We start from the raw sequence: 17,942 nt of genomic DNA on the forward strand, positions 1-17,942 counted from the left end.
GAGACTAGAATTCCTTGGTGGAATGCAAATGGCTAGAGGTCACAGAGGCCTCTATGATATCACCACGAGGGGGAGCAATACTGCTTGGAATGACATTTCTCTGAAGAGTGGAGGAGACTGAGCAGCTATGGCTAATAAGTGGTGGCAGCAATGGCGCGACAGCACCGATATCAAACCTTTGGATGTCATGGTAGGTGACCCCTGCCTGGCTCCACCATTCAGTCTGGGGCCCCCATAGTCGGGTGGGGCACAGGAGGATTGTACTGGGTCCAGATGGGTAGGGGCTGCACTAAGGGGCCCTGTCCTCACCCTTGCTTGCAGAGGTCTGCTCAAGAGCCCTTCATTCGGCCAGAGGAGCAAATGCTCATCGACCGCCGAGACATCATTAGCAAAAAGGTAAGGACAAGGCTGGGCTGCATCCACCCTCACCCCCACAATAACCCTATTGCAGCTGCGCCTGTGGGGCAACAGGCCTCATAACAACTCTGTCCCCATTACTTCTTGGCCTTTTGGCTAAGATCAAGTGTAGTATCTGTTCTTACCAGTTTAATATCTGATACGTCCCCTACCCGAGGACACTATATTAAAATCGGCTTGTAGAGCAGGGAGATGGACGAGGAGCTTGCTCCGTCCACTCCGCACATTGACCTGGTATTGCAGTACTTTTTAGGAACAGTGCACCCCCCAAAATTAATTAACATAAAAAATAACTCTGTCCCTTTGCCTTCTAAATGTCCTTCCAGAGGACACTCCCCAGCAGTAACCCCTGCAGTCACTTCTCCATATGTTAGCAACTGCCTGTCAGCGCCCCCCCCCCAGGAACCCTTATGTAATGACAATCGCTCACCAGCAGAAACCCAAATCTCCCTTGCGATGACCCCCACAAAGATCCCCCAGCAGTGAGCGATTTAGGTAGTGACCTCTACACTGATAACCCATTCCATGATTCCCTCTTAGCCCCCACCCACCCAGATTATCCTCCCCAGAGAGCCCCATTCACTGAGAGCAAACATCCAGGCAGAGGCCTCCCACAGTAACACCTGCCTGAAGGAAGATCCCCCACCCTCTCCCAGGATGCCTGGGACATACAGGAGTTCATCACTCGAATGTATGTCAAGCAGCTGCTCCGACACTGGGCCTTTCAGCTGCTGCTGGCCCTGCTGCTGGTGATCAACGCCTTTACCATCGCGCTCCGCACCAACTATGTCCTTGGCCAGGTGGGACTCTAGCCTGACCTCTGTCCTCATTGATCTAAAGGGGACCTGGGTAAGGCATTTCCCTCTCTGGGCCTCAGCTCCTCATCTGCCATGGTGATTGGATTGGCTGCTCTTCAAGGCCCTGTCAGCTCTGACCTTCCAGAGGTCTAGAGATAAAGGAAGACATTTGTGATAGAGGTGGCCCAGCTTTGAGGAACACATTGCATTTGTACAGGAAGGGCATGGAAAAAATGGGGGCAGAGGCAGGCAAATGGCTGGTGCCTTGTAGGGAAGGATATCCCATTTAAATTTTTTGTTTTAGTTTATTGATTTGAGAAAGAGAGGAAGGTGGAGAGAGAGAAAAAGAAACATCAGTTTGTTGTTCCACTTACTTATGTATTCATTGGTTGATCCTTGTATGTGCCCTGAGCAGGGATTGAACCTGCAACCTTGGGGTATCAGGATGATGCTCTAACCAACTCAGCTACATTGCCAGGGCTGAGTAGTCTATTTTAATCAATAGTCACTAAGAGAGAGTCACTGTATGCCAGGCACCATGTTCAGTGCCAGGGTTTCAGGTATGAATACATAGACCCAGTTCTATCTCAGACAGACACAAACATGTCCTTATAAATGCCTCAGTATCAGAGCATGAGAACTCAGAGAGGACATCAACTCTGATGGGTCAGGATGAGGCTTCTTGGAGAAAGGTACACTTAACCTGAAAATAAAAAATGAGTAGATGTTGGCCAGGCAGAGAGAGATGAGGAAGAACATCTGGGGGCAGAAGAAATAGCGTGTGTGTTCTATGTATCCAACTTGCTGTATAGTATGACTCTGGTCTTTTCCTTGATAATTTACTTTCTTTATTTTATTTATTTATTTATTTATTTTACAGAGAGAGGGACAGATAGGGACAGACAAGACAGGAACAGAGAGAGATGAGAAGCATCAATCATTAGTTTTTCGTTGCAACAGCTTAGTTCATTGATTGCTCTCTCATATGTGCCTTGACTGTGGGGCTACAGCAGACCGAGTAACCCCTTGCTCGAGCCAGCAACCTTGGGTCCATGCTGGTGAGCTTTGCTCAAACCAGATGAGCCCGTGCTCAAGCTGGCAACCTCAGGGTCTCGAACCTGGTTCCTCTGCATCCCAGTCCGACGCTCTATTCACTGCGCCACTGCCTGGCCAGGCTACTTTCTTTATTTTTTAAGGTGTTTTAAAAAGATTGTATTTGCCTGACCTGTGGTGGTGCAGGGGATAAAGCATTGACCTGGAACGCTGAGGTCGCTGGTCTTGCCTGGTCAAGGCACATGTGGGAGTTGATGTTTCCTGCTCCTCCCTTGCTTCTCTCTCTCTCTCTCTCTCTCTCCCGCACCCCTCATCCCTCTAAAATGATTAAATAAATTTAAAATTTTTTAAAATTCATTTTAGAGAGGAGGGGGGAAAGAGAGAGAGAGAGAGAGAGAGGAGCAGGAAGTATCAACTCCCATATATGCCTTGACCAGGCAAGCCAGGATTTTGAACAGGCAACCTCAGTGCTTCCAGGTTGACGCTTTATCCACTGCGCCACCACAGGTCAGGCTAAAAAAAAAGATAGTACTCATTGGTTTTACATTGAGAGATGGGTGGGGAATGAGAAGTATCAGCTCATAGTTGCTTCACTTTAGTTGTTCTTTGCTTGTTGTATGTGCCTTGACTGGGCAAGCCCAGGCTTTCAAACTGGCGACCTAAGAGTTCCAGGTTGACACTCCATCCACTGTACCACCACACGCCAGGCAGTTTTTTTGTTTGTTTGTTTGTTTTGGGTTTTTTGCTTTATTGATTTTAGAAAAGAAAGGAGATATGGGGGGTAAAACCCCCATCAATTTGTTGTTCCACTTATTTATTTATTCATTGGTTGATTCTTGTTTGTGCCCTGACCAGGGATCAAACCTAAAACCTTGGTGTGTTAGAACAATGCTCTAACCAATCAAGCTACCTGGCCAGGGCAATAGTTTACTTTCTTTTTTGTGTGTGTGTATTTTTCTTAAGTTGGAAACCGGGAGGCAGTCAGACAGACTCCTGCATGTGCCCGACCGGGATCCACCTGGCATGCCCACCAGGGGGCAATGCTCTGCCCATCTGGGGCATTGCTCTGTTGCAACCAGAGCCATTCTAGCGCCTGAGGCAGAGGCCATGGAGCCGTCCCCAGTGCCCGGGCCAACTTTGCTCCAATGGAGCCTTGGCTGCGGGAGGGGAAGAGAGAGACAGAGAGGAAGGAGAGGGGGAGGGGTGGAGAAGCAGATGGGTGCCTCTCCTGTGTGCCCTGGCCGGGAATCGAACGCTAGGCCGATGCTCTACCACTGAGCCAACCGGCCACGGCCATAGTTTACTTTCTTACAAGGAGTATACTACATACATAGATTGTGCTATTTAAAATCAATATTTTTACAATGTCCAAGGTGGTAGCTGATGAATTCAGAAAGGTGGTCAGTGGCAGGATCTTTAAATTACGTTAAAGGGCCCTGGCCGGTTGGCTCAGTGGTAGAGCGTCGGCCTGGCGTGCAGAAGTCCCGGGTTCAATTCCCGGCCAGGGCACACAGGAGAGGCACCCATCTGTTTCTCCACCCCTCCCCCTCTCCTTCCTCTCTGTCTCTCTCTTCCCCTCCCGCAGCCGAGGTTCCATTGGAGCAAAGTTGGCCCGGGCACTGGGGATGGCTCTGTGGCCTCTGCCTCAGGCGCTAGAGTGGCTCTGGTCACAACAGAGCGACGCCCCGGATGGACAGAGCATCACCCCTGGTGGGCGTACCGGGTGGATCCTGGTCGGGCATATGCGGGAGTCTGTCTGACTGCCTCCCTGTTTCTGGCTTCGGAAAAATACAAAAAAAAAAAATTATGTTAAAGTGTGGCCTTTATCCTATGCCATTGAAAAGGCAGGGAAGGGTTTAAAGTATGGAAGTGACATGACCAGGCATGTGTTTAGAAAACTTACACTGGCATGACCTAGGGTGGCACAGTGGACAAGGCATCAAGCTGGAATGCTGGAGTCGCTGGTTTGAAGCCCCAGGCTCGCCTGGTCAAGGCACATGTGAGAAGCAACTATAAGTTGATGCTTTCTGCTTCTCCTGCCCAACCACCCCTGCCTTTCTCTCTCAAAAATCATTAAATCTTTAAAAAAAAAAAAAAAAAGGAAAACTTACACTGGATGCCACAGTGTTGGCCACAGAAGAGAGAGTCAAGAATGGGAAAAGGTGGAGCAGACAGGACTGTGTTGGCAATGTTCAGGTGAAAGATGACAGGACTTGGACCAGGACAATGGTAGTAGGTAAAAAGAGGCCACATGCATCTGAAGCTCCCTAAGAGTCAGATCCATGGGGCTTCCAGATCGATTTTCAGGAAAGCAACCACTTAGTGAGCACTTATACATACTATCTTGTTTAACATCTGTCATCATCTCACACACACACATACAGGGAGAGCAAGAAGTTATGTTTGTGGCTTGAGCAACTTGGTGGGGATGGTGCCATTTGTTGGGATGTGGGACATGGGAGGATGATGAGTTTGGTCTGAGCTGTGTAGAGTCTGAGGGGTTAGAGGTCAACTCTGAAACATCGTAGAGAGCACTGGGACGGAGGTGGGGGCATGAGAGTTGCCAGCATCTGGGTGGATGGTTGCTGAAGCTAAAGGAAGGGATGAGGCTGCCTGGGGAGAGAGAACTAAGTGAACAGAGAAGAGGCCAACACAGAACTCCGAGGGGAGCCTACGAGCGAAGGGTAGAAAGTGGAGGAGAATTCCCAGAGGGGTGAGAGCAGCCCAGGAGGGTGCACTCTCAGGGGAGCGGGCACACGGCAGATGTGGCTAAGAGACTAGGCATCAAGGACTATTTAGCTCATATGACCTTGATGAGAGGATGCTCTGATGTGGTGGGAGCAGAAACCCAATTGCCAAGGCTTGGAGAATGAGTAGACTGGAGGGAAGATCATACACATTGATGGGTCATGAAATCAGTTTAGAGGGCAGGTGCTAACACTCTGATATGGAATGAAATAGTAGGATGAAAAAGAATAAAATAGAAATCATCTGTGTAGGGGGGTGAGGAGTAAAGAAGGGGGAGAGAGCTTTATGTTTTAAGATGTAAAATATATTTCTTACTATGGGTCCCAACCAAAAATGGTAAAACCACTGGTATAAGATAGGATATGTGTATGGAGTTTAGATTCTAGAGACCTGTGAATGCCACTCCCATTTTGAACCTTACCCTGCAGGCCATAGGGAACCATGGAAGGCTTGTGGGTAGAGAAGGCAACTCCGATTTAGCCATAGATGCCCATGACTTGGAGAAGGCATGAGGACTAATTAGGAAGTTCTTTCTACAAATAGTGAGGAGAGCCGATTGCCTTCAGTGGCCAGTGGGATGGCACTGTGGGGACAGATGAGGGAACAGAAAGCTCTTCCTTGTTGTAAACAGACATCCCTGGTCCATGATGCCCTTTGAGAATTTGGAACAGGCAGGGAGCCCATAAACCGTAACTTCCCATCTGGGTTTAAGAAGCTCTGCCCAGTGAGTGGATGTGTGTGGTGGCAAGGTATGGGTAGCAGGAGGCCTCCAGGTGTGGTCGTGAGTCTTGGGTAGAGTCTGTTGGCCATGGAGGTGAAGAAAGTAAGGAGTCCAGGTGACTGTGGTAACTGCCAGGGTAGAATCAGGGGCTGAGAGCTGTTAATAGTGTCACTCCCTATAGTGGCATCACAGCTTAATGGGAGCTAAGGGCATAGGACCTGCGTTGAATGAAAGTGAGTTGGGGTATAAACAGAATTCAAAGTCGTCAAGTTATCTGTCTGCAATCCAGCCAGCCAGGGAACATAGCCAGGGGAGACACCCAGGAGTTTGAGCAGGTGTCTCAAACTGGGGGATTTGGGAGCTGGGGCAGCAGGAATGGTTGGGACAACCAGAGGAGAAAGGTGGAACATAGTGTTTTCCATCTCAGGGCCAGGGTTTTTCCTCCCAATTCTGGGGCCAGTTCTATGTCTCTCACACTTCCCTTTTCCAAGTATCCTATCCTCACTCTAAGGAGCAGAGTTTTGCAATCAGACAACAATCTTTACTGTGGCTGTCTGACCTCGGGCACCTTTCACTGCTCATCTGTAAGATGACAATACAATCTACTTTGTGGGATGATGGTGATGATAATGACAATGACGTGTGTGGTCTTAGCACAGTGCCTGGCATGTACGTGCAAGGTGTGCTCTAAGGGAGCTCCAGAGATGTTAAAGATGAAGAGAAGCAGAAGTGTGGGCCTTCCCTCCCCCCAGGGCATCCCCTCTCCCTGGCCCTGCCCAGTCCTCCATTCCACTGATCTGTCTGTCCCTCTCCTTTTCTCTGTCTTCCATGTAGAAACACTATGAGTTATTTACTACCATAGATGACATTGTGCTGACCATTCTTATCTGTGAGGTTCTCCTGGGCTGGTTAAATGGCTTCTGGATTTTCTGGAAGGTGAGATCCTGGGCCCTCCCTGCCATCGCCCCTACCCTTCCTTAGGAACTGCATCCCACCCAGTCCCCATCCCTGTACTCCTGGTCTGGCCAACTGAGGTGTGTGTGTGTGTGTGTGTGTGTGTGTGTGTGTGTGTGTGTGTGTGTGTGTGTGTATGTGTGTGTGTGTGTGTGTGTGTAGAGAGAGAGAGACAGACAGACAGACAGAGATGGACTACTTCTGAGATGTCTGATACAGTAACTTATACTAGAAGTGCAGCCTCTCTGGGTTTCAGTGCCTGCTCCAAATTTCCCCCATTCTGTGATCCTGGGAAAATCTTGATTTCCTTATATAAAAAAATGAGATTGAGAACATTTACCTAAATTTACAGGGTTCAAGAGTAGGAGTCATCAAACTTTTTCTATAAAGGGCCAGATAAGTATTTTTGGTATTGTGGGCTGCCTAGTCTCTGTTGCGAACACTCGTCACCTCTGCCGTGGGAACATGAAGAAGCCAAGGACAACACATAGATAAATAAACATGTCTGTGCCCCAAATAACCTCATTCAAGGACATCAAAATTTGAACTTCATATACTTTGTATGTGTCACCAAATATTATTTTTTTTATCTTTTTACCCACCCATTAATATATATACCATTCTTAACCTGACAGTTTTATAAGAAAAGAGCTGTGGCCAGCTTTAGCCCCTGGCCTAGAGTTTGCTGACCCTTGTTCTGTAGAATTAGTTGTCAGGGAGCTGTCTGGGTGGGCATGGGTCTGGAAGTTACATTAAAGAGAGTAAAACTCAAACTCTTTGTGTGAATAGGACTTCTGAAGCCAAGGAGTTTATTTTACCTTTGGGCATGTTTGAAAAGAGGCTTAAAAAAAACTATCCAAAAAACCCCCTCTCATAAAAAGGAAGTATCATTTAAATATAGTTACCAGAACAACCAAGTAGAAGTATAATCTTTCCGTGGGTTAGAGTTTTTACTTCATAGAACACAGAATGCAGAACTTGGAACACAAATTTTGAAGTCTAGATGTCTTAAAGACTGCTCTGGGAAAACAAGAGTTGCAAGGATGCTTATTAACAGAAAAAAAGAATAGGATGGGTTGTATTTACACATCACCACACTGGAGAGGAGAGCAGGTACCATGGTTTTGTGAACACTTCAATGCACTGTTTCTTTAGAACTAGCTCTTGGATACAGGCAGACATCTATTCACTAAGAGGGAACATTCCTCCTTCACATCTTCCTGAGATTTCTTCCAGCAGAAGTTAGGGACCTGCACTTTCAGAGTTAAGCCCCAGACTTTCTTAGCACAGGGAGGGACTTAGAGCAAGCATAAGAATCTTGCATTCCTCAAGCCACTCTGTCCCTTAAGCCAGGGTTTCTCAACCTCAGTATTGACATTTTGGCCTGGATAATTCTTTGTTGTGGGGACTGTACTATGCATTGTAGGATGTTTAGCAGCATTCCTGACACCTACCCACCAGATGACATTAGCATCATCCTAGTTGTGGCAACCAAGACTATCCCCAGATATTGCCAAATGTCCCCTGGAGGGCAAATCACCCCAGCTAAGATAATGTTCCAAACCCTAACCTTCCATCTAGGACCAGGCTACCAGTGCCAAAAGCCAGGGCTTGTTAGAAGCTGCTTTTGCCTCCTTCCCCACCCCCATCCCTTCCCCTGGGTCCTGGTACACAAAGCCTACTCCTTGTTGCATGTGTATGGTGGAGGTGGTGGCGAGAGGAGGGAAAGGGGAAAATATGCGGAAGAGAGGAAAGTCTGGAAATTAATATCTCAAATATTACCCTGCCACATAAGGATTCTCAGGTTTGTCCCTAGTTCTCCCTTTTTTTCAACACCATCTGTGACTCCTTCCTCCTCCTCACCCCCACAGCCTATTAATCACTATTTCACCTTCTAAATATTTCTCAAATTTCTTTTTTTTAAAGGCTTTATTTATTTATTTTAGAGAGGAGAGAAAGAGGGGGGGGGCGAGAGAGAGAGAGAGAGAGAGAGAGAGAGAGAGAGAGAGAGAAAGGAGGAGCAGGAAGCATCAATTCCCATATGTGCCTTAACTAGTCAAGCCCAGGGTTTTGAACCGGCAACCTCAGCATTCCAGGTTGATGCTTTATCCACTGTGCCACAACAGGTCAGGCTCAAATTTCTTGCCATCTCTGCATCCCTGCTATCCCTATTTTAGCTCTTGCCTTGTCTTCTCTCACCAGAATGTTGCTATGGCTTCCTGTGTCCCCACCTGCCATCAGAGTGATCTTCCCAAGGCACAAGCCAAAGTATCCTTGCGTATTTTAGCAGCCTCACTAGTCCTGGCCTCCCCTTGGTGTTCCAGCTGCACCAAACTGCTTGTAGTTGCATTACACACACACACACACACACACACACACACACACACTCACACCCTTCTCACCCCTATGTCCTTGTCCATGCTGACCCCTCTCTATACAAGCTCTCTGTCACTTATTCAATTACTTACTCCTACTCACAGCTTAAGATTCACTCAGATAACCTCACTTCCAGGAATTCTTTCTGTCTCTCCCAGACTAGGTTAGGTATTGCTGTGTGTCTCTCTACTACTATATGCTTTCTGTGTGCTTTATCTTTCTTACCTGGAGTTAAAATTTACTGTCTGTCCAAATCCCTCAAAACAAAATCTGTGAGCCCAGCAGGGCAGAAATCCTGCATCTTCAGAATTTAGCTCAGGATCTGGCATAGAATATGAGCTTCATACTGGACGGAAAGAACGATGGATCTATAGACAGGCAGACTTGTGTCTCCTTGTGTATGTGTAGGGACAGACACTCTGAGGATGGGACACCAGGAGAGCTTGTGTTTAATAGACTGTTTTTCCATAAACACACACACACACACACCACTTTTCCTACTGAATATTTAATGCGGAGACCTATGGGTCAAAACCATTGAAACGTACACACAGAATTCTTGCTTTCACTCCTTTTCTTCATTTGTATGAGATTCTTTCCCCCTTCCCTGTTCCTGGATAAGTTTGTGCCTTACTGGACGAGGGACCCGTAAACATTTCCTGTCTCTCTTATACAGTGAGAGCTAGTTCATCTCTGCACTGTCTACCGAAGCAGTGGTTCTGAATCTTTTTACTGGTATTTATTTTCCTTTTATTGGACTGTGTGTCACAGAAAGGCTGGAGCGTCCAAACACTCTGCTGTCACTGAATTGAAGGGCAAGGCCATTTTCAGCAGTGCACTAGCCAAGGTGGATACTCAGCTTAGAAACTAGCCATGCCTGACCCGTGGTGACGCAGTGGATAGAGCAATGACCTGGAATGCTGAGATCGCCGGTTCAAAGCCCTGGGCTTGCCTGGTCAAGGCACATATGGGAGTTGATGCTTCCTGCTCCTCCCCCTTCTCTCTCTCTCTCTCTCTCTCTCTCTCTCTCCTCTCTCTCTAAAAAAATGAATAAAAAAACATTAAAAAAAAAAAAGGAACTAGCCGTGTGCATGTGAGTCGAGTCTCCATCCACTGTGTGTCTCTGAGGCTGCCCTCGGCTGTTGGCCCATGTTTGAGACCGCGAGTGCATGCCTGTTGGGTGACACGTTTTGGTGACGACAGAATGAGTCACAGCAGTGATGGCAGGTGACTGGCCCTGCTGTGAAGGGAACATTGAGCCCCCATTGTTGGGGTGTGGGAAAGGCAGACCCAGGATGTCCCCATGGGCTGGCCTGACAGACCCTGCTGGGGCCACCTCCCCCCACCCCCAGGATGGCTGGAACACCCTCAACTTCATTATCGTCTTTATCTTGCTCCTGAGTTTCTTCATTCATGAACTCAATGTCAGTTCTATCACCTACACCCTCAGGTGAGCTGGGAACTGGGGAAAAGAGGGGGATCTGTCTGGACTCTGGGAAAGAGATGGGGGGTTATTACCAGCTGGGGATTAGTTCTGTCTGCCTGGGCAGGTAGGGTGGTGGTGAGGAGGAGGGGGTCTGGGAAGGGCTGAGGGGCACCCCTGAGAGGCTCTGCCGCAGGGTGCTTCGTCTGGTGCACGTGTGCATGGCGGTGAAGCCCCTGGCCGAGATCATCCGCGTCATTCTGCAGTCCGTGCCGGACATGGCCAATATCATGTTCCTCATCCTCTTCTTCATGCTGGTCAGTGCCCTCCCCCACCTCTGCCACTCCCCTTCCCTGAACAGGCCCTGGGTCACTGGGGTACAGGGGTGTCTGGAGGAGAGGAGAAGCCTATGGGCCCAAATCTCTGTGGTTCCCTTGGCAGCATTCATTTGCATGTCTTGTTTCCAAGGCTCTTGGGTGAAGCCAGGGCGGGTCTTTGGTCTCTCTGGCAGGTGTTCTCTGTGTTTGGGGTCACTCTCTTCGGTGCATTTGTGCCCATGCATTTCCAGAACATGAAGGTTGCCCTGTACACCCTCTTCATCTGCATTACCCAGGATGGCTGGGTGGACATCTACAATGACTTTCAGTGAGTCCCCGTGGGGCTTCTAGGCCCCTAGCCAAGCCAAGCAATGCACGGGCTGGGCTCTCATGAAGCAAAATACTGACTGAGAAGGGAAAAGGACTCTGGGTGGGAGCAGTGCTCCAGGGCTGGGGGTAAGGATGGCTGGCAGGAAGCGGGTGTCGAGGCTTTAAACTGGAGGAAAGGAGACCACTAGGGCTGGGTGCTCTGGGTTTATGGACTGCTCAAAGCCTTGACCCTTTGAAATTCCACCCATTCACAGTCCCACTGCAGACCTATTCATGGATATTTCTCCCATTGTGCTAAACAGCTGGGTAGGCAGGCCTTGGGCTAGAGGAGCTTTCTGTCATTGCACTAGGGCTTCAGGGCAGCCTCCCAGCCCACACTGGAGCCCACCAAACTGCCTGGACTCCCGGGAACTTAAGGTCTCATTTCATTTATTCTTAGACCCACTGCCCAAGGTCATGTTGGCTGCCTGGATTCTGTTATTTTTTTTGGAAGGGGGTGTTCTGTTCTGTAACTCCTTCCCATTAAGACTAAACCCTATTTATTCCCAGTCTACTCCAGAGAGTTGGGCCTCTGACTGATTTCTTTTTATTCCTTTCATAGCCCAGTTGGTAGGGGGCTTCTGCCACCGTCATGTATTATCACTTAGGTAGTGGAGAAACCATAGAGTGTAAATACAGGCAGACTGGGGTTTTTTTTGTTGTTGTTTGTTTGTTTTTTGCATTTTTCTGAAGCTGGAAACAGGGAGAGACAGTCAGACAGACTCCCGCATGCGTCCAACGGGGATCCACCCGGCACGCCCACCATGGGGCCACGCTCTGCTCTGCCCACCAGGGGGCGATGCTCTGCCCATCCTGGGCGTTGCCATGTTGCAACCAGAGCCACTCTAGCGCCTGAGGCAGAGGCCACAGAGCCATCCCCAGCGCCCGGGCCATCTTTGCTCCAATGGAGCCTTGGCTGCGGGAGGGGAAGAGAGAGACAGAGAGGAAGGCGCGGCGGAGGGGTGGAGAAGCAAATGGGTGCTTCTCCTATGTGCCCTGGCCGGGAATCGAACCCGGGTCCTCCGCACGCTAGGCCGACGCTCTACCGCTGAGCCAACCGGCCAGGGCCCAGACTGGGTTTTTGAGTCTTTGTTCCACCACACTCACCATGTAACCTTGGGCAAATTGCTTCGTCTCTTTTCTGAGCCTCAGTTTCCCCATTTGTCATTGGGGAAAATAAAAAAATACACTATTAAATATGTCATGAATTGCTGTGAGGATCAATAGAAAAAATATATATATAAATCTCTTAGCATAGAACTTGGCATAGTAGACAAACACACACAAACATGCTATGAGAGAGAGGAGAGAAAGCACACATTATTATTTGGGGAAATATTTTATGGGAGATTTACAATAGTTATTAACATGGGTGGGATTTCCCCTGTATATCGTCCATCTAATCTTTTTATAATGAGCTTGAATTACTTTTTTTTTTTTTTTTTGTATTTTTCCAAAGCCAGAAACAAGGAGGCAGTCAGACAGACTCCCGCATGCGCCCTACCGGGATCCACCCGGCACGCCCACCAGGGGGCGATGCTCTGCCCATCCGGGGCGTCGCTTTGTTGCGACCAGAGCCACTCTAGCACCTGAGGCAGAGGCCACAGAGCCATCCTCAGCGCCTGGGCCAACTTTGCTCCAATGGAGCCTCGCTGCGGGAGGGGAAGAGAGAGACAGAGAGGAAGGAGAAGGGGAGGGGTGGAGAAGCAGATGGGCGCTTCTCCTGTGTGCCCTGGCCGGGAATCGAACCCGGGACTCCTGCATGCCAGGCCGACGCTCTACCACTGAGCCAACCGGCCAGGGCCTGAATTACTTTTTATAATAAGAAACATCACTGTCAATAGATCAAACTTAATAATGCTGATGCACAAAGCTCCGCCTTGCAGGTCTGGGTTGAGGACCCCACTCTCTGGCTGCGGGGCAGGTTCTCAGTGAGGAGCAGCTGCTGGGACAATTAGAAATAGGCATTATATCTGCACAGCCTCAGTGGAGTGGCGAAAGTCCATGGGCCTTGAGATAATTTCCCCGTTTCATAGATGAGGAAACTGAGCTCAGAGGGCCAGGGTGGTGACAGGGCCCTTGCCTGCCATCTCCAGGATGAAGACCAGGGACTACGCAATGAAGATTGGGGGTGCCCTCTATTTTTCCTTCTTCATCACCATCGGTGCCTTCATTGGCATCAACCTGTTGGTCGTCGTGGTGACCACCAACCTGGAGCAAATGATGAAGGCACGAGAGCAGGGGCAACAGACTCAAATAAACTTCAATGAGGTGAGTGAGATGGGGAGGGCAGCAGGAGTGTGTGTATGAGTGCTGACTGGAGTGTATACGTGTGTGTGTGTGTGTGTGTGCGCGTGCGCGCGCGCATGCTCGTACACTCAAGTGCCTGGAGAAAGCCAAGCTTGAGACCCAGAGGTAGCATTCTGTACCCTGAGTGCTAGCTCACCAACTGGAGCTTCTAAGGGGTGTGGATGACCTAGATGTCTTGTTTTCATGGCAACTCAAAACCGGGCAGCTGGGTGACCTTAGGGCATTTAACCAATCTAAGCCTCGATTTCTTCTTCTGTAAAATGGGAATAATGACAATACTTACCTCATAAAACTATTATGAAAACTACATGGATAAATGAATAGTACTTGGCACATACTAATAACAATAAATATTAGCTACATTATTATTTATTCAGGAGTAGAACTTCAGAAAGGTTGGGGAGGTAGAGGGTGTAGTACAGGGGTAGTCAACCTTTTTATACCTACTGCCCACTTTTGAACTGTTTCTGTATCTGCCCCAGCCAAGGACTGAACCAGCCACCTCCGCATTGCAAGACAATGCTCCAGCCAAGCGAGCCATCCAGCTTGGACTACTGCCCACTTTTGTATCTCTGTTAGTAGTAAAATTTTCTAACTGCCTACCGGTTCCACAGTAATAGTGATTTATAAAGTAGGAAAGTAACTTTACTTTATAAAATTTATAAAGCAGAGTTACAGCAAGTTAAAGCATATAATAATTACTTACCAAGTACTTTATGTCGGATTTTCGCTAAGTTTGGCAGAATAAATCTTTATAAAACAACTTACTATAGTTGAATCTATCTTTTTATTTATATAATACTTTGGTTGCTCCACTACCGCCCACCATGAAAGCTGGAACACCCACTAGTGGGCGGTAGGGACCAGGTTGACTACCACTGGTGTAGTACTTCCCAAAGTGTTGAGGACTCTGGGCTGTGATTTGAGAGTAGATAGGGCTTTAGCAGTTTGCTGAGTAGAATTTATCAGGACTGAAATGACGGGGGTAACTGTGGGGCTGTTTTAAAGAGGGGTGAGAATTTTCAAAGAGGTGGGGAAAGGCTTGTATTTATTTTATTTTATTTCATTTTTGTGAGAGAGAGACAGAGACAGGGGGCGGAGAGAGATAAAAAGCATCAACTTGTAGTTGCGTCACTTTAATTGTTCATTGATTGCTTTTCATATGTGCCTTGACTGGGGGGCTCCCTCTGAGCCATGACCCCTTGCTCAAGCCAGTGACATTAGGCTCAAGCCAGCGACCTTTGGGATCAAGCCAGTGACCATGGGATCATGTCAATGATCATAGATTCAAGCCAGTGAGCCTGCGCTCAAGCCAGCAGACCCCAATGTTTCGAACCTGGGACCTCAGTGTCCCAGGTCGACACTCTATCTACTGCACCACCACTGGTCAGCCATGGCTTGTATATTTGAAGTTCAGCTCCCACAGCAAGTAAGGAAGCTAAGATTGGTTGGACCTGAAATGAGAGACATTAGAATCCTGGTATCCTAAGACACTCATCTTCCCTGAAGCCAAGCAGGAATTGGCTAGAGGAGGAGGTGCCAGTTGAGCTGTCTGCCCTCTCTCCATTTTTCCTTCCCTAGGCAGTCGACGAGGAGACATACAAGAATAATGGCCTGCCAGTGGTGCACTGTATGGTGGCCCGTAAGGAGATGTCTGGCCTTCCGCAGGAGCCACTTGTGGGGGGACCCCTGTTGAACCTCTCAGAAAACACATGTGACAACTTTTGCTTGGTGCTGGAGGCAATACAGGAGAACTTGAAGCAGTACAGAAAGATCCGAGATGAGCTCAACACGTAGGGTGGATACTAGGGGTATCCCCAAGTCCTGTGAGTTAGGGCTGAGTGGAGCCTCAGATTCTTCTGGCCTTATGTCCTCACCATTTTATAATGTGGACTCTGTGGCCCAGAGAGGTTAAATGATTTACCCATAGTCCCCCAGCCTTTTGGAGGAGCTGGAATCCAGACCTCCAGGTTCCTCCTATCTCACACAAGGGAGCACACAGCTCATCCTGGGTCTCTATCAGAGTGAAGGAGGAGGATGAAGGGGTTGGACACCAGGGAAGAGATGGGAGGACTGCCCCTTTTTCCCCTACCCTGGAACGTACTCACCCCTCTGACCCCAGGATAGCAGAGGAGATACATTCCATCAGCTTCAACCAGGAGCAGGAGGAGGCGCTGCTGCAAAGGCGCTTGTCAAAGAGCGTGTCCATAGGCAGCAGGTCCTCCTTGGACAGCCGTAACATGACTCACCAGCAAGACTTGATCACTGCTCTCGTCAGCAGGGAAAAGGTGCAGCTTTCCTCTCCTACCCAAGCTGTGCTTACCCCACCACCCCACCACCCTACCCATCCAGTCTAGCCTCTGCCGCAGCAGTCCAGGTTTCTATCTATTCCAAGGTCCACCCCCTAGACTCCCAGGCAGCCTAGCAGTTATGGCCAATTCACCAGTCAAGTTAGGTTCTCCTTTTCTTCTCTGAGAGGCCCTGCTTCCTCCGGCAGATCTCGGGGTTTTGAACCTGGGACCTCCCATTGAGCCCAGGTTCCGCCCATTGAGCCACTTCTGATTCTAGTGGCCTCAAACCTACCCTTTCTCAGTAATACTAGAGCCAGCTCGCTTCCTGTTTAGTGGCAGATACTTAGGTCCACGACAGTAAAGGACCCTTGGGTCCTGTCAAGGGTGCATAAGAGCAGCCTCCTCCTGAGAGGAGAAAAAGGCACACACCCACGTCAGTTTTGGCTTCCCACGCCATCTGACTGGAGTAGAATGACCAGCAGCCTCGTCGGTGTCCACTGCCTGGCCTCCCAAGCTCAGAGTGGATACGAGGCAGGCTAGAGTTAGACATACAAAAGACTTCCCCGGGAGTCCTCCATGGGACACCCTTGAAGCTGGAGGAGACAGGTAAGGGGGCGTCTGCCGTGGCAGAGTAGGGTATTGACAAGACCTCTCGGTTTGCAGGTTCATGAGTCTGGCACAAGCTTACGTAGCAAGCACAAGAGCAGCCGCTGAGAGAGCAGAAGGGGAGCCAAGGGGCCTGTGCACACACACCCAGCAGCTGCATCTTCCTGCATTCCTAGCCTGACTTGGCTAAGCCTGGCCTGAGCCCATCCCCACCCTCACACCTGGGCAGGTGCCTGGGGCTAAGGAGCGGCGGCCTCTCTAGCACAGGCACCAGGTCCAGAGGAGCCAGGATGAAGGGCACTGGGTGAGAGTGAGAGCCCTACCACAAGGGGGTGCTGGCCAAGGCAGCCTGTATCTGGCCTAAGGAGGGGCACCCCGGGGCTCCTGCTCTAGGCCAGAGCTAGATGGGGCCTCAGTGGGCCCAAGAACTAAGAGGAGAAAAGTGATGCCAGTAAAGCCAGACATCTGTGTATTGACAATAAAGTTTTGTGTTGGAATCAACGTGTCTGGTGGATTCCTAACCTCTTGGAGGCAACCTTGCCCCAAGTCTGATGAACAAGATATATCTTGTCCCTTAAAAGCCTATTTGTCTGATGGGAGAGAGATGGACCACCCTCCAGAACTTCTAGTCTAAGAGAGAATTCACACCCTAAACATTTGTGACTTAATGGTAGAGATATAGTCCCTGCCCTTAGAGTCATAATTTTGGGGGTGAAATTCTGGTTCTTGTGGTTGAGAGCCCCTGCCTGATGCAAGAGACAGTCCTACCCACTCTGTCTAAAGGTGGAAGAAACTGGTCCTCATTCTGGGGAGCCCTGGTCTAATGGGGTCACCAATGACCAAGCCATGTAGACACAGGCAGCTCCATGTTGGAACAACGGAGAATGACTGGGCCAAGTGTGGGTACTGGCAGGCTTGCTGGAGGAGCACTGAAGCATACTGGGAGACAGCAGGAAGAGTTAATGAAGTCTGCTGGGAGAACTTGTGATCTGTGAGGCCTCTTTGGGATCTTCTTTTGAGAGGCACAGCAGGTTCTAGAGGTAGGCAATGCAGAGTGTTTGAGAAAGCTGTGGCAGTCACAGGCAATAGGGAGAGAGAGAATTGATGCCTGACCAGGTGGTGGCGCAGTGGATAGAGTGTCGGACTGGGATGTGAAGGACCCAGGTTCAAGACCCCGAGGTCGCCAGCTTGAGCATGGGCTCATCTGGTTTGGGCAAGGCTCACCAGCTTGAGCCTAAGGTCGCTGGCTTGAGCAAGGGGTCACTTGCTCTGCTGTAGTCCCCCGGTCAAGGCACATATGAGAAATCAATCAATGAACAACTAAGGAGCCGCAACGAAGAATTGATGTTTCTCATCTCTCTCCCTTTCTTTCTGTCTGTCCCTATCTGTCCATCTCTCTGACTCTCCCTATCTCTGTTATCAAAAACAACAACAACAACAACAACAACAAAAAAAGAAGAAGATAATTGACGGACAAGGTTCTGGTCCTCAGGAAATCACTTGGGCCTCATTTTCCCTATCTGTGCAATGGGTGAGATTGATCTCTATCTCTAAAGTCAA

At 49.1% G+C, this 17,942-nt stretch overlaps 2 protein-coding genes and 1 non-coding gene across 3 annotated transcripts in view; 2 read left to right on the forward strand and 1 right to left on the reverse strand.

The window, feature by feature from the left end:
• Positions 1 to 17,942, reverse strand: part of PAQR7 (progestin and adipoQ receptor family member 7) — a 373,180-nt gene that overhangs the window by 311,333 nt on the left and 43,905 nt on the right. The window lies entirely within an intron of this gene.
• On the forward strand, positions 128 to 16,490 carry CATSPER4 (cation channel sperm associated 4). The gene is made up of 11 exons (XM_066372062.1): positions 128 to 190; positions 322 to 396; positions 1,074 to 1,217; positions 6,571 to 6,672; positions 10,419 to 10,516; positions 10,686 to 10,806; positions 11,001 to 11,134; positions 13,272 to 13,446; positions 15,067 to 15,278; positions 15,608 to 15,773; positions 16,440 to 16,490. The coding sequence occupies exons 1-11, from the start codon at positions 128 to 130 to the stop codon at positions 16,488 to 16,490; spliced, it is 1,341 nt and encodes a 446-aa protein (XP_066228159.1).
• On the forward strand, positions 494 to 686 carry LOC136401748 (U2 spliceosomal RNA). Its single transcript, XR_010750749.1, has one exon. It is a non-coding gene; the product is annotated as a U2 spliceosomal RNA (small nuclear RNA).

Source organism: Saccopteryx leptura, chromosome 3 (genome assembly GCF_036850995.1).
Source record: "Saccopteryx leptura isolate mSacLep1 chromosome 3, mSacLep1_pri_phased_curated, whole genome shotgun sequence".
Lineage (NCBI taxonomy): Eukaryota > Metazoa > Chordata > Mammalia > Chiroptera > Emballonuridae > Saccopteryx > Saccopteryx leptura.

Coding starts and splice junctions, on each gene's coding strand:
- CATSPER4 (XM_066372062.1), top strand. CDS start 128: ATGGCTAATAAGTGGTGGCAGCAATGGCGCGACAGCACCGATATCAAA. Junction 1,218..6,570: donor CCAACTATGTCCTTGGCCAG/GTGGGACTCTAG, acceptor TCTTCCATGTAG/AAACACTATGAGTTATTTAC. Junction 10,517..10,685: donor TCTATCACCTACACCCTCAG/GTGAGCTGGGAA, acceptor GCTCTGCCGCAG/GGTGCTTCGTCTGGTGCACG.